Source organism: Saccostrea echinata, unplaced genomic scaffold (assembly GCF_033153115.1).
Source record: "Saccostrea echinata isolate AGI-Se365-2 ecotype Australia unplaced genomic scaffold, CSIRO_AGI_Sech_v1 ptg000016l, whole genome shotgun sequence".
In the NCBI taxonomy this organism is placed as follows: Eukaryota; Metazoa; Mollusca; class Bivalvia; order Ostreida; family Ostreidae; genus Saccostrea; species Saccostrea echinata.
The window spans coordinates 11,823,247-11,839,192 of record NW_026889765.1 but is presented as its reverse complement, the minus strand read 5'-3'; the positions used below and the strand labels follow the sequence as shown (position 1 = coordinate 11,839,192).

The following is a 15,946-nucleotide window of genomic DNA, read 5'->3' as shown; positions in this document are numbered from 1 at the left end:
ACCACATCAACAAACTACTAACAAATCACTCAAACAAACTACTAACAAACCACATCAACAAACTACTAACAAACCACATCAACAAACTACTAACAAATCACTCAAACAAACTACTAACAAATCACATCAACAAACTACTAACAAACCACTCAAACAAACTACTAACAAATCACTCAAACAAACTACTAACAAATCACTCAAACAAACTACTAACAAACCACATCAACAAACTACTAACAAACCACATCAACAAACTACTAACAAACCACATCAACAAACTACTAACAAATCACTCAAACAAACTACTAACAAATCACATCAACAAACTACTAACAAACCACATCAACAAACTACTAACAAACCACATCAACAAACTACTAACTAACCACATCAACAAACTACTAACAAATCACATCAACAAACTACTAACAAACCACATCAACAAACTACTAACAAATCACTCAAACAAACTACTAACAAATCACTCAAACAAACTACTAACAAATCATGGGTAACAAACTACTAACAAATCATGGGTAACAAATCATCAATAAAACACTAATTTGAATCCACAAGTCTTTGAAAACATCTAAACACACTGTCAGTCACATTTTGAAACATTTTTAAACACTTCTTGTTTCACAGTATATTTTAAATTCCAGGATTGATATTTTGTTTAGACAATAGTGCAACAAAACACTAAGTTCACTCAATTATATCATTCTCTACAGTTCCTTTGGTTTAGGAGATGCATAATTCTCAAGTCATTGGCCACTTTTCTAATCACATCTTCATAGAATTTTTCACACAAAAGATGTTTTTCATGTATTTAAGCTGTTTAAATACTATTTAAATAGTCCCTGCTTCATAATGCTGCAATATCTTCTTCTTCTGGCCTTGATGCAACTCTTCATGTTCTTGTTTATAATTTTCAAGTATTCATCACTTTATCCAATGCTTAACTGATCTAAGATAGTGAAGGGATTTAGGTCAATCTGAAAATAAATAAAAACCCAATAAAAACATACATATCCACATTCAAAGAAGTTTACTGTAGTCCAGCCTTATTTGAGGTAAAAAAGAACTTAATGTCACACAATAAATACCTCCTCTATATCCAGATCCATCCTGTTGCTGCTTTCTCCAATCAGGGACCTATATATACAATTTGTATGTCCCATCACCAATCTCTTTGTTTCTGACCTGCTGGTGGTTTGAAAATTGGCGCAAATAGTCTAACACCGGATGTAAAGAGATAAGCTGTTCTTAGAAACTTTTACAACTGTAGATAATTCAACCCTAAACATGTCTGTTAAATAATTTCCCATGTGCTTAGATGCAAATGCTATACCAAGAAAACACTGTTGCAAGATGCCAAGTCTAACAAACTATAAGAAATTACAATCAGCAGAAATGAAAGACTAACAAACCACGTCTTTAGTTATTTTTAGAAACAATGCTTTGTTAGTGTGGCGCTCAAGCATGACATAAACATATACAAAATACTTTATATATATATATATATATATAATATATATATATATATATATATATATATATATAATATATATATATATATATATATATATATATATATATATATATATATATATATATATATATATATCCTGCTTACATATTTTAAGGTAATTTTACTTTAGAAACAGAAACAAAATTAGAGTTCAGAGTTTGTTTTGTATATTGCAGAGCCCCTGGTGCCAAGTTATGCCAGAGACACTGTTTCATCTCAGCAGAGAAAGGACCTTGGGTCATTGGAGAGACGGGGTGACACACCATTATTTCTCCCGGAGTTCCTCCGGCAGAGCACAGATCTAGCTCTATACGAGGCTGAAAACACAGAGATACAAAATGAAGAGACCCCATCTCCTGTTGTTGAGTCTGTAAGTTCATACTACCCCAAATCAAAGTGGAAGGCAGTTCTTTGGCAGTTTTTTAACCTTCACAGTTCAATGCTTTAGCAGTTTTTAGACAGTTTACTAGCCTTCTCCTCTGTTGTTGGCTGAAGGTTTTGGCATGCTAATCATTAGGCAGTTTTTATTAGCAGTCCAACGTTTAAGCAGTTGCTAAGCAGATCATTAGCAGTATCCTAGCAGTTGCTAAGCAGTTTCCTTGCATGGCAGTATCCTAGCAGTCAATAGGAAGGTTAAGGTGAACTGCTTAAAAACTGCTAAGCAACTACTATCTTCAGTTTCCTTTGCTATACTTATTTAAGGAATCACTGTCTAGTTAGTAGAGTATGCCAGGGCATCAACGATAGTTGGAAACGTGGGATAATTTGCATAACGGGCGAAGCCCGTTATGCATAAATTATCCCACGTTTCCAACTATCGTTGATGTCCCTGGCATACTCTACTAACTAGACAGTGATTCCTTATATTTCCATTTCATTGTGAAATAAAATTGTAAATTTAGATTTTAAAAATGTAGACTTAATAGATTTAAATTACACGAGGCCTTACATGTCAATTTCAATAGTCCCCGCCCACTGACGTCAAACACAAAGACAGCCGCACGAGATTTACATGCATATTAGGCCTCCTTAGATTCAGACACAAAGACAGCCGCACGAGAATTACATGCATATTAGGCCTTCTTAGCTCCTGACCTTTCGCTTGGCGAAATTTGCGTTCGAGTGGAATGATCAAGAAATCAACTCTCCTAACTTTCAAAGAGTTATCACAGAGAAAACAAATCGAAATGGAAATATATGGAAATGACTCCACCTACATATAAATATGAATATATATAAACTGCTTAAAAACTGGTAAGAAACTGCTATATGCAGTTTTCTTGTCAACTTATAAGGAGATAACTCCACCCATATATGAATATGAAAATGCATAAAATTTATGCTTCCAGGGTGATTTATTCATAAAAATAACATTACAGATGGGAATTTAGCTCAGTATTAAACATTGTGCAGATGAATAAACATCATTTTTCAAGGATTTCATTTTCCACTCAATTATGACATACAATTATCATACAGGTATAAATTGTAAATAAGTCCTTTCATCAAGTTAATTTTCTTGCATTTCTTATAAACGAGTGCCAACTTTAGAGCTTGGTCAATATAGGGGGCTAATCTGCAGATCCCAAATCAGCAATTAACTTTTATCTGCAAAAATTTTGAATTTATATTTAATTATAATAGTTTTCATGGTTCAGTTGCAAGCTTATGAAATGCCAGTCAATAAAAAGATCATATATATCAATATAAGCACTTATCTTGAAAGAATTATAAATTACTGCATTTAGCTTTACAATTTGACCTAATATAACTGACTATATAGTTCTTTAAAAGAATCTGTTCGTCTTGTTGAAGAGAGTTTGCAATATATTGAGGAATGTTTGATCCTATATTCAGAATTATAATTAACATTAAATTTTATTTTATTTATTTATCTAATGATGTAAATTAATTCATGTACATATGTATACTGTAATTACTGATAACATACTGCATTTACCATGTTTATATTTAAATTAAGTACTAATAATTAAAATACAAACAGATTATCTGTTTTATAATTAGTAATCTGAAATGAGAGAGGGGATATAATATATTATATCACAAGCCCACTTACCCTTTTCTCAAAATACTTTAGTGCAAGCAAATCTTTAAAAATTTTCCTTGCACCCTTTTTCATTGTTGCTGCATGGTCATATTAAATTGATCTTTAATATTTCCTATCTCATGGAGTTCAGATACATTTGTAACTAATTAATGTTCACATCCAATCCAATATGGTGATGACAGATATGTATTTCCCAAAGCAATTATTTCACTTCTTTACTGTTAAATCTATATAATTTCATACCCTCACAAACATTAATTTGTACTGAAATTTTGAACTGGTCTGGAAAGAGCGCACAAATCTTGACTGGCTCACCTCATTGGATACAACCCTAGTTTCAAGCAACCGTGGAGGACACAGCTGGTTGTTAATGTACAGTCCCTGAAACGTTCTACTTTCCCATTTTTCCGTTTGTTCACTGTTCGTTCACCATGCGTTCAGCGTGCGTTCACCGTTCGCTCTCCGTTTACAGTTTGCGTTCACCGTTCACATATCGTTCGCGTTCACCATTCACAAAGCGTTCACCATTCGCTGACTGTGTGTTCACCGTTCGCTCACTGTTCGTTCACCGTTCACTAATCGTTCAGCCTTTATTTCTTATTTTTTTCAATTTATTTTATTTCTAATCTGATTATAGAATATGTACAGTATGAAGGAAACACCTGAGGCATTGAAAAAAATTGCTCACCTTGCGTTTATCTTGCGTTCACATTGCGTTTATCTTGCGTTCACATTGTGTTCACTTTGCGCTTGTGTTTGCGCTCCGTTCGTGCTCTGTGTTCGCTCACCGTTCACTTAGCGTTCACCCAGTTCTGTTTACCATTCACACACCGTTCACTCACCGTTCGCTCTGCATTCGCTCATCGTTCATTCACCATTCAATTGGGAAAGTAGAATGTTTCAGGGACTATAACAAGAGGACTGCATTTGCAAGTTGATGGGATAAAGATTAGAAGCTCATGTGTGCATGCCTTTTTTAATATGTAGCCTCAATTTATTATAAACTAATGTATCATTTCTAGTAAGATTTTAAATATATCTTTGTTTTTTTTCTAATTTTATTTTCTGTATAAGAAATTCCTGCCTGGCCCCCAATTATTTGTGATGCATTAACAGTAACACATGGGCAATTGTAATGAAGGCTAGTGAAAGCAAGGACCACCAAGAGTGACAAAGTATTGTATTTCCTCATGTGAGAAGTTGAAATGAATTAGTTGGACTTTTAGCAGTTTTGAGAAACTGCTTGTTTGACTGCTTAAGTTTGTTCAATACTGAACTGCTAACACAAATTCTTAGCAGTTTCTTAACCAGTCTGTTAGCAGTTTTAAGGAATGCTAAGACTAAGACAGTTAGAAACTGCATAAAAACTGCCCAAAAACCTCCAGACTGCCTAATAACTGTTTATAAACTGCTAAAATAAGCAGTTCACTTTGACTTGGGACAACATTTCTAGATACAATAATGTACCCTGTCTCACTGTATTGTTAAGGAGCTGGTCAGAAGTGCACATTGTATAGCTAAGAAGTAGCTCAGCTTTACTGAGAGTTTGTCCTATGATTATACTCTTTGCAGATGTGTGAGGGAGGTACAATGTGTACTGACATCACCATGTCAGTCTTTCTAGCTGTCTATCTGTCCCTAGAAATTTTTTTTCCAAAGATTTTCCCTGAAACTATTCAATAGTTTCTATTTGCCTGAATTATATATATATACAGTGAAACCTCTTTATCTCGAACTCGATGGGATCAAGAAAAAATTTCGAGATATCCCAGGGTTCAAGATATTGAGGGTAAATTTACTCAAAGAATAAGTAGTTGGGACTTCCAAATCACTTCAACATATCCATGGTATTCGAGATACCGAAGTTCAACTGTATATTATGTATACCAATTAAACAAATGCACCTGGTACTAGTATTTTCAGATTGATTTTGCAAAATTTGAAAAACATGCAGTTATGGCTTTTTGGAGGTTTCATCAACCATTTGTAATATCTAACAGGAATAAGAAGAATAATCTTGTCTTGAAATCATAACTCTGAGACTGAGATTTGTTTTAAAGAAAACTACAGGATATACAGTGGTAGCTTAATTGTGAACAGAGGTGGGTCTTGACCCTGTAGCATTTAAGGATTCTTGCCTTGGCCATGACTTTGAAGTGAAGAAACATTAGTTACGAGATCAGAAGGTTTCAACTCTGACCCATGGTCATTGGGATAAGATTAGGGTCAATGTGTTTGAAGTGTGAAATTCCTGTCCATACCATTATTTTGTAATGGAGCAACTTACAAACTTGGCTTGAGGGTTGATCTTCATAGGATATGTCATGGCCCAGGAAAAAGGTCATGTAAATTAGGTCAAGGGTGTGATTCAGAACTTCAAATTATAAAAGATAAGACTAAAAATTGTATTGGAGGAGCATCAGGAGGTCATGCTTAAAATAAAGATTGATGTGATTTGTAGTTAAATATATATTTGCAAGAAGTTTATTTTAAGCTAAAGTTACATGTAAAAAATGGCCTTTCTTTAATTGCCCTGTGGGCTTTATTATTCCCATTATAACAGCAGCTCTCTACTTTTAATAAATGCATCTTTTTTTACTGGTCTCTAAATGAGAACTGAATTATAAAGATGTAATAATGGCTACATGCTATTACCTGTCCATGTAGTTTTAGAGTTTTTTTGTATTTTGTATGGCATGTGTATATTTTAAAAGCTGAACAAACCTGTGGCTGCATGGAAGCTGCATTTGAGTGAGGAAAAAAGAGAAATGGACAGAAATGACCTGGCGAACTTACAAGCCAAGATAAACTTCCAACGTAATCCACGGCATGTTCCCCCATCAGCTCCCCCTGGTGGCAGAACTCTAATTAAGGACAACAAACCAAAACCAAAAGAAATTGGTATTCAGCGGAGAGAGACCTGCAGTGTGTATGTTAATTGTTTGATGATTTTTATGTTGCTTCATTGTCCTAAGTGTATCAATATCTTAAGTGTAATATGGCAACCGAGAAGTTAAACTTGTAGCATGCATGCTTAGGAAAATTTTCTTTTTTCTTTTTTCTCATTTGTTTCTTCAGATGATTACAGTAGTTAATTGACATACAAAATGACGATTAATGTAAATGTAATTGCCTAAGTATACTTTTTTTTTTTACAAGTACAAATATCTGTACAATATTTGTACAAATACAATTTTTAGGTCACCTGAGTCACTCAGGTGACCTATTGCTATCTGTTTTTGTCCGTCGTCGTGCGTCGTCCGTCATGCGTTAACTTTTGAACATTTTTAACTTCTTCTCTAGAACCGCTCAACCAATTTCAACCAAATTTGGTATATAGCATCTATGGGTGAAGGGGAACAAAAATTATGAATTTCGTGGTCCCTGCCCCCCCGGGGCCTGAGGGGTGGGGCTAAAACCACTAAAAATAATGCAATCTTTAAAAATCTTCTTCTTTACTCCTGAACATCAAGCAGTCAAACTGTTGGCATCATTGTAATAAGCATTGAACACTCTACCAAAATTGTGAAATTCATGGCCCCAGGGTCAGGGGTTCTGGCCCCAGGGTGGGGCTATATAGATCATATAGTGAAAGTGCATTATTTCTTTGAAAATCTTCTTCTCTGCTCCTGGGTATTAAATAAAGTTACTAAGTACATAGTTATGATGAGCAAGAGTGCCTCTTCCAAAATTGTGAAATTCATGGCCCAAGGGTCAGGGGTTCTGGTGTTAGGGCGGGGCTCTATTGATTATATAGTGAAAATGCATTAATTCTTTGAAAATCTTATTCTCTGCTCCTGGGTATAAAATAAAGGAACTAAGTACATAGTTATGATGAGCAAGAGTGCCTCTTCCAAAATTGTGAATTTCATGGCCCGAGGGTCAGGGGTTCTGGTGTTAGGGCGGGGCTGTATATATTATATAGTGAAAAAGCATTAATTCTTTGAAAATCTTCTTCTCTGCTCCTGGGTTTTAAATAAAGTAACTAAGTACATAGTTATGATGAGCAAAAGTGCCTTTTCCAAAATTGTGAATTTCATGGCCCCAGGGTCTGGGGTTCTGGTGTTAGGGCGGGGCTCTATTGATTATATAGTGAAAATGCTTTAATTCTTTGAAAATCTTCTTCTCTGCTCCTGGGTATTATTTAAACAAACTAAGTGCATGGTTATGATGCATAAGGATGCCTTTTCCAAAATTGTGAATTTCATGGCCCGAGGGTCAGGGGTTCTGGTGTTAGGGCGGGGCTCTATTGATTATATAGTGAAAATGCATTGATTCTTTGAAAATCTTCTTCTCTGCTACTGGAGACTATTTAAACAAACTAAGTGCATGGTTATGATGCATAAGGATGCCTTTTCAAAAATTGTGTATTTCATGGGCCCAGGGTCAGGGGTTCTGGTGTTAGGGCGGGGCTCTATTGATTATATAGTGAAAATGCATTGATTCTTTGAAAATCTTCTTCTCTGCTACTGGAGATTATTTAAACAAACTAAGTGCATGATTATGATAGACAAGGATGCCTCTTTCAAAATTTTTAAATATATGGCCTCAGTTTTTGGGATTCTTGAGGAGGGGGGGGGGGGGGCTCTATTGATTATATAGTGAAAAAGCATTAATTCTATTAATTAATCATTAACTAATCCTGTCTGCTCCTAAGTGTTGAGCTGATAAATAAATTGCTTAGCTATGATGAAAATGGGAGCTTCGAACAGAATTTTTAAATCTTGTGGTCCTAGGGTCAGGGGTTCTGGCATAACGAGGGGGGGGGGGGGGGTGATAATATAGTGGAAAAGTGTTAATTAATTCTTTGAAGTCCATAGTTATGATGATGAGGGTAACTCTTTCAAATTTGTAAATTTCTTGACCTTTGGTCTTGGGTTCTGGTGTTAGGGTAAGGCTTTGTTGAATCTGTAGTGAAAATGCATTGTACCTGTGAAATTCTTCTCTGCTTCTGGGCATATCGGAAGCAAACTGAGTAAAAGTTTAAATGATATGAGTAAGCATATTTCTACCAGATTTTTTAACATCTGGATCATTCGTCTAAGCATTCTGGTCCTCGGCAGGGCTCTATTAACTTGTATTCTACTGAGAGAAGTTATTCCCCTTTTCCATTCACCTTTGATAATTAATCACTGTAAATAATGTATTTGAAAGGTTAATTATAGAATAAGATAATTATGCAAGAATGTTTATCGTATAATTAAAAAAGTACTTTCTTAGTTTTAATAATCAGGTAGACCTGTAAGTAATAGATAAATAAAAATGAGACAAAAATAACTTATCTTATTAAAAGTTCTTCAAAGACCATAAGAGAGGTCAATGCTAGAGGTCTTAATATGGGTTTAAAAATAGTACAGAAGCACTAATAGTTTGTTTATAGTCTGCATGGTGATAGTGTTAAGTGGGGGACAGATTAGAACATAATTTATGACTTGATACTGAATACTAGACTAATTATTTTGTTGATCCTGATCTTCCTACTTCTCTTGCTTTAGGGCAACAATGCTTCATCTATCAGTGTATTTAACTTCTAAATTGTTGTGTTATACTCAGGTGACCGTTAAGGCCCTTGGGCCTCTTGTTAGTAGATACAGTTTCTTTGATTTACTTTCATTGAATCGTAATAATCTTAAAATTATTATTTATTCACTCTATTATTATTTATAAATTGTTTATAATGCTGTCATGATAAGGAAACATATGGTTCCTTGTAAGCTAATTTGTGTAGAAATTTTACTAATTATCCAATAGATAAAAATGAAATCAAATAGAGATTATCTCTCTTCAGTGGCAACATTAAAATATTTAATCAAGTTTTATAAGGAGAATACATGTAGTTGGCAGGGAAGATTATCAAAGGATTTTTTTTTTAATCTGAAGTTTTCAATAATTTGCTAATATCTGAGGATGCTATACTTGAGTGTATTATATCGGTGTTATAATGTTTCTTTTACAGGGTACCTGAGCCTTCAGTTGTGTTTCTTGTCTCTCCACCCATTGTCAGGTTCACAGATTACAAAGTGGGCCAGGTTTATGAGGTAGGACACTCAGTTCCAAATTTTTAAACAATTCCACATAATTTTGTATCGGTAACTTTTTAGTATTGTGCCTTTATATTTCAAAATTTGATGACTCTAATAGTGTAATTAACTACTTTTAAGAGTTGTAACCCTTTCTTTCAGATCACCCTGGAGTTGAAAAATGTGTCAGCTTGTCTGCGTCAGTGTCGTGCTTTGCCTCCATCTTCACCCTACTTTAATATTGGACTTGGTGTGTTAATCATGAATAATTCCACAAGTCTCTATCTCTAATTAAAAGAAAAAATCAAGAAAATTCAGAGATATAATCTTATATAGATTTGAACTTATCATTGTAATTGTAATTTGCTACTTTGAAAAGTTCAGTTCCCCTTGTTAGAGTTGTTTTAAGGTTCAGTTTCTATCTGAATTTACAGGTCAGTTTCCGGGGGAGCATGGGTTAGTGGCCCCAGGGATGAGCTGTCACTATGGTATCAGGTTTGCACCTGACTCCTTGATTGACTATGATGATGAGATAAGGATCCAGACTCAGTCCTCTGAACCCATTATTGTCCCCCTGCAGGGTCGACGTCAGCCTCCTCTCATATCATGTAATTATACAGATCTAGATCAAACTTTTTATTCTGCAGAACAGAAAAATGATCCACAATATGTATGAGTAACTTATGATCATTATTATGGTGTTTTTTTTTAACTATATTATTCATTAACTTTTCTTTGTCTACTGATAGTACCAAAGGTTCTGGATGTTGGGCACTGTTTGGTGGGAGGTGTCCACATTGGTCAGTTCATTGTGAAGAATGAGGGAGGAAGTGGACGCTTCTGTGTTATACCCCGCTCTTCCTGGCCAGCAACCAACTTCAAGGTAAGTCCACAGTTATAATGGTGCAGGTTATGGTCAACTAATAGTACATATATATAATACAGTGTTCTCCTTTGACTGTATGGTGTTTCTTTCTTCATAATTTACATATGATATATTTACCTAGGCTATTATTTGAACTGTGTATGCATATTGCAATAAAATTGTTACCAAGTGAGGAGGGTTTTCTTTTCTTGTGTCAGAGTGTGGTCACCAATGGCAATGTAAAGATCCCCCCTTTTGATGTTCGCCCCTCCATGCTGGAGCTGATGAAGGGTGACACTGGGATGCTGGAGGTTGTGTTTGCTCCTCATTCTGTCCGCAGTTATAGTCAGGAGATAACTATTGTCTGTGACAACTGCCATGTGAAGCACTTCACACTTAAAGGTAGACAACAGACAGTCCTCATTTATTTAAAAAAGAAGCCAATCAGATGCTGTAAACTAACTTTTATTCACGTATGAGAAATGTCCATGAGTTTTGCAACCTTTATTTTTAGTTGTGAATATTTTATGCAGCAAACCATTTTTTAAATTGGCTATCCATGTGAATGTTTCCACTGTAACAAAAATTAAAAGTCTTGACAGTATTTCAAACTGACAAATTAATTGTCACTAATAATAGCTGTTTTATGGTAATACACAACTCCATAAACACAAAGCTTTATCATGATTCATTGAAAGAAAGATATTCTGGTAAATGAATGACAATGAATTCTTTTTTACATATTTATTGCCTCATGAAAAAATTATATCTATTTATTTTTACATTTTTGTAACAGATGCATTTGCAGCTAGAAAAAAATAAATAAGATATAATTGTTCTTCAACAAGCATCCATTTATAAATGGTAAATACACATTAAGATTTTTTTTTCTATATTTTAGGTGAAGCCCAGAAGGCAGAAGTTGAGCTGTTATCTGTAGAGCGTGGACTGTCGGCTGTATTGCCTGGTGAACTATCTGATGTGTCTGCTGAGAATCTGATCAGATTTGATGAGCTGAATCCTTTTACCTACACGGACAGGAGTATTGTTGTTAAAAATAAAACGTAAGTTGTGTGTTTAACAAATATTGACATCTATTTGAAACAAATTAAATTTCTTGCTTGATTTATACTCAACTTTTCCCTGTTTTTTGACAGGGATGTGGAGCTGCCATTTCAGTGGATGATTTACAAACCAGACATGACTGACACAGATGAACTGGATAAGAAACCTGACCGAGTGCCAGATGTGGATTCAGTCTTCAGTGTCCACCCTCCCAGTGGCATGCTCCCACCAGCAAAGGACATGGAATTCAAGATCACTTTTGCCCCTCCAGTGGTTAGTCTTAAGTCTGTCTATACCATCACTCCACCAGACATATTTGCACCAAAATGACAGTGCTTTATTATCACCATGTCTGCCTGTCCATCTGTTTGTGAACATTTTTTTTTTTTATCAAAAAACTTCATATTTAGTAGGTCAAGGTTAACAGGTCAAGATAATTAATGTCTGTACAAAATTGTATGTTGCAAATTCTCATTCAAATAATGAAACAGTTATATTAATTAGGGATGGCAATTTGTAATCAGCTACCCGTTTTTTTGGTTGGAACAAATGTAATTGGTTAGAAAATTTGTCATCTGGTAGTGGAAATAATTAAATATGTGTAAATTTAATTACATTCCATATTCAAGTTTAAAATCTCTGATTGTTGTAAAGTAAGCATTTTCACATATTTTTAGTTTTCTTGTATAATTGAATAGATCTTACTTGAAAAAAGTGTCCAGAAATTGTGAATGCATATTTTGATGCAATTAATGGGATAATTGGTTTGAACATACCTTGCAATTGATTAAGGATTTCTGTATTAGATTGCCATCCCTAACATAAATAAATTATACAGTTGGACAAAGATTATATATAGACATCTACAGTTTATTGGATCACTTTATCGAAGCATAAAAAGCCAAGGCTATTGTCCACCTAACTTGAACAGATATTATCTGTCATTATTTTTCCATTGAATGTATTGACTTAACCTGCATGGAAAGGTCATTAAATGAAACCACCAATTGAATAAAGGGATCACTTGAACTAAGGTCAGGCGGAAAAGTTAAAGGGTGATTCCCAAGGAAAGGTCTTGTCACAAGGAATATACATTTGAAATATAATAGTCCTAGTACCATTCAGAAAATATGGCCAAGGTTAAAGTTTTTCAAAAAGTAGGCCAATTTACGCCAAGGTCAGTGTCATGAGGACAAAATATAACAGTATCAAAGGAAAGGTTTTTTGACAAGGAAGCCCTAGCAGTAATCATTCAAAAGATGTAGGCAAGGTTAGTGTTTTCAAAATAATGTAGTTCAAACTCCAAGGTAAAAAAAACTCCAAGGTAAAAAATGTTAGTACCCAAGGTAAGGTCTTGTCACAAGGAATAGACAAGTCATGAAAGTCCTAGCACCCACCATTCAAAAGATATACAGCCAAGATTAAAGTTTTTCAAAGTGGTTCAAACTCAAAGGTCAAGGTCGAAAGGTAAAAAATGTTTATACGCAGAGAAAGAATCATTTTCCAAACATTTTGAATACAACGAAAGGGAAACATAGAAGTTATAAACATATAATCTGGACATTTTTTATTTTTCTACTACAGAAGAACCTTCACCTTGGTCAATATTTTCTGGTGAAAACAACCATATTCACCACATAAAGAGTCCAAAATTGTATATGATCATATATTTCTTCAACTGATTGTAGTTTTGGTTTTGTTTTACAGGTAGATATATTCCACAGTGTGCTTCATCTTCTATTGCAACAAGTGCCACCATACAATGGAAATGGTTCAGCACAGTCTGCCAAGAGTCAGAAGCAGTCTCAGGAACAGAACAGTTCAAGTGGAGAGGAAACTGAGGAGGATGAGGAGACTATGTCAGAGATGTTCATGAACTCAGACTGTAAGTACAATATTGTGTACACTTATAGTAAAAGGTGTTCATGAACTCAGACTGTAAGTACTATATTGTGTACACTTATAGTAAAAGGTGTTCATGAACTCAGACTGTAAGTACTATATTGTGTACACTTATAGTAAAAGGTGTTCATGAACTCAGACTGTAAGTAATCTATTGTGTACACTGGTTAGAGATGTTCATTAGCTCAGACTGTAAGTACTGTATTGTGTACACTTATAGTAAAAGGTGTTCATGAACGCAGACTGTAAGTACTATATTGTGTGCACTTATTGTAAAAGGTGTTCATTAACTCAGACTGTAAGTAATCTATTGTGTACACTGGTTAGAGATGTTAATTAGCTCAGATTATAAAGTATTTATTCAAGACACTAGACAAAGATGTTCATGAACTTAGTCTAGACAGAGATGTTCATGAACTCAGACTGTAAGTAATAAGTAATATATATATATTGTGTACACTAGTAAGAGATGTTCATGAACTCAGACTGTAAGTAATGTATATTGTGTACACCAGTAACAGGTGTTCATAAACTCAGACTGTACATAAAATATATTGTGTACACTAGTAAGAGATGTTCATGAACTCAGACTGTTAGTACTATATTGTGTACACTAGTAAGAGATGTTCATAAACTCAGACTGTAAATAAAATATATTGTGTACACTTGTAAGAAGTGTTTATAAGCTCAGATTATAAACTACTGGTATTTATTCAAGACACTAGACAGAGTTGTTCGTGAACTCAGACTGTAAGTTATATACTGTGTACACTACTAGTAAGAGGTGTACATGAGCTCAGGCTGTAAGTAATATATTGTGTACACAAGTAAGAGATGTTCATAACTGATAGTAATATAATGTGTACACTAGTATTAAGAGGTGTTCAGATAAGCTCAGATTGTAAGTTATATAGTGTACACCATTAAGAGATGTTCAGATAAGCTCAGATTGTAATATAGTGTACACTAGTAAGAGGTGTTCAGATAAGCTCAGATTATAAGTAATATAGTGTACACTAGTAAGAGGTGTTCAGATAAGCTCAGATTGTAAGTAATTTAGTGAACACTAGCAAGAGATGTTCAGAGAAGCTCAGATTGTTAAGTAATGTAGTGTACACCAATAAGAGGTGTTCAGATAAGCTCAAATTGTAAGTAATATAGTGAACACTAGTAAGAGATGTTCAGATAAGCTCAGCTTGTAAGTAATTTAGTGAACACTAGTAAGAGGTATTCAGATAAGCTCAGATTGTAAGCTTTTTATTTGGAGACTAAACAGCAATGACCACAGTTGTCAAAATTTTGTCTTGTTTAGTTACACAGCTGTATATATACAAATTGTTATCTCATAAAAAACAAAACCAAAACAAAGTGATCTACATAAGTTATATCAATGTATTGGTTTGAATATTCTATATATATTAGTTACTCATGAGACTATGTACCCACTAACTTGTAAAATTTTGGTTGCCCATGAACATTGAACCTCAGAAATTATAAAACACTTAAATTTCAGTATCTCAAAATCAATATCTCAAATACTATGGATATGTCGAAGTGATAAGAAATCCCAACCCCTTATTTTTTAAGTATTTTACCCTGGATATCTCAAATCCTTGGATATCTCAAAGGTTTTTCTCGGTCCCTTTGAGTTCAATATAACAAGGTTTGACTGTTATTCCATAGTATTCAGAGAAGTATTTAATATTTAAAAATAGGTCTTAATAAGTCTTTAGCTATATATGGTAAATGTTGATGTTAAGTTAAGGAAAATTACACATCGTTTTTCGTTTTTATATATATCTCAATAGTGAAGCAGTTCAAAGATGTGACCGCTCTGGAGATAGAGGTCAAAGGTAAAAGTGTACCTCTGAATGTTGTTCTTCATCCCTATGCTGTGTATGCTCCAGGCCAAAACCTTGTAGGCACCACTATAAAGAAACTAGTCACAGTAAGTACCATTGTACAGATACTAGTCACAATAAGTACCACTGTACAGAAACCAGTTAAAGTAAGTACCCCTGTGCAGAAAAAAGTCATTGTAAGTATACCCCTGTACAGAAAATAATCACAGCAAGTACCATTGTACAAAAACTAGTCACAGTAAGTACCATTATACAGGTACAAGTCACAGTAAGTATACCTCTGTACAGAAACTAGTCACAATAAGTACAACCATACAGAAACCAGTCACAGCAAGTACCACTGTACAGAAAATTGTCACAGTAAGTACCACTGTACAAAAACTAGTCACAATAAGTACAACCATACAGAAACCAGTCACAATAAGTACCACTGTACAGAAAATTGTCACAGTAAGTACCACTGTACAAAAACTAGTCACAGCAAGTACCACTGTACAGAAACCAGTCACAGTAAGTACCACTGTACAGAAACCAGTCACAGCAAGTACCACTGTACAGAAACAAGTCACAGCAAGAACCACTGTACAAAAACTAGTCACAGCAAGTACCACTGTACAGAAACAAGTCACAGCA

The 15,946-nt window shown here is 34.5% G+C and overlaps 1 protein-coding gene across 2 annotated transcripts in view; it reads left to right on the top strand.

Moving 5' to 3' along the window:
- Window positions 1-15,946, top strand: part of LOC133188449 (deleted in lung and esophageal cancer protein 1-like) — a 50,732-nt gene that overhangs the window by 5,087 nt on the left and 29,699 nt on the right. For both annotated transcript variants that reach the window (XM_061323884.1, XM_061323885.1), the window contains exons 4-14: window positions 1,708-1,901; window positions 6,314-6,528; window positions 9,556-9,637; window positions 9,782-9,869; window positions 10,054-10,227; window positions 10,369-10,502; window positions 10,703-10,886; window positions 11,386-11,548; window positions 11,642-11,822; window positions 13,257-13,434; window positions 15,260-15,399. In XM_061323884.1, coding sequence (XP_061179868.1) covers window positions 1,708-1,901; window positions 6,314-6,528; window positions 9,556-9,637; window positions 9,782-9,869; window positions 10,054-10,227; window positions 10,369-10,502; window positions 10,703-10,886; window positions 11,386-11,548; window positions 11,642-11,822; window positions 13,257-13,434; window positions 15,260-15,399 — 1,733 coding nt within the window. The remainder of the gene's footprint in view (window positions 1-1,707; window positions 1,902-6,313; window positions 6,529-9,555; window positions 9,638-9,781; window positions 9,870-10,053; window positions 10,228-10,368; window positions 10,503-10,702; window positions 10,887-11,385; window positions 11,549-11,641; window positions 11,823-13,256; window positions 13,435-15,259; window positions 15,400-15,946) is intronic.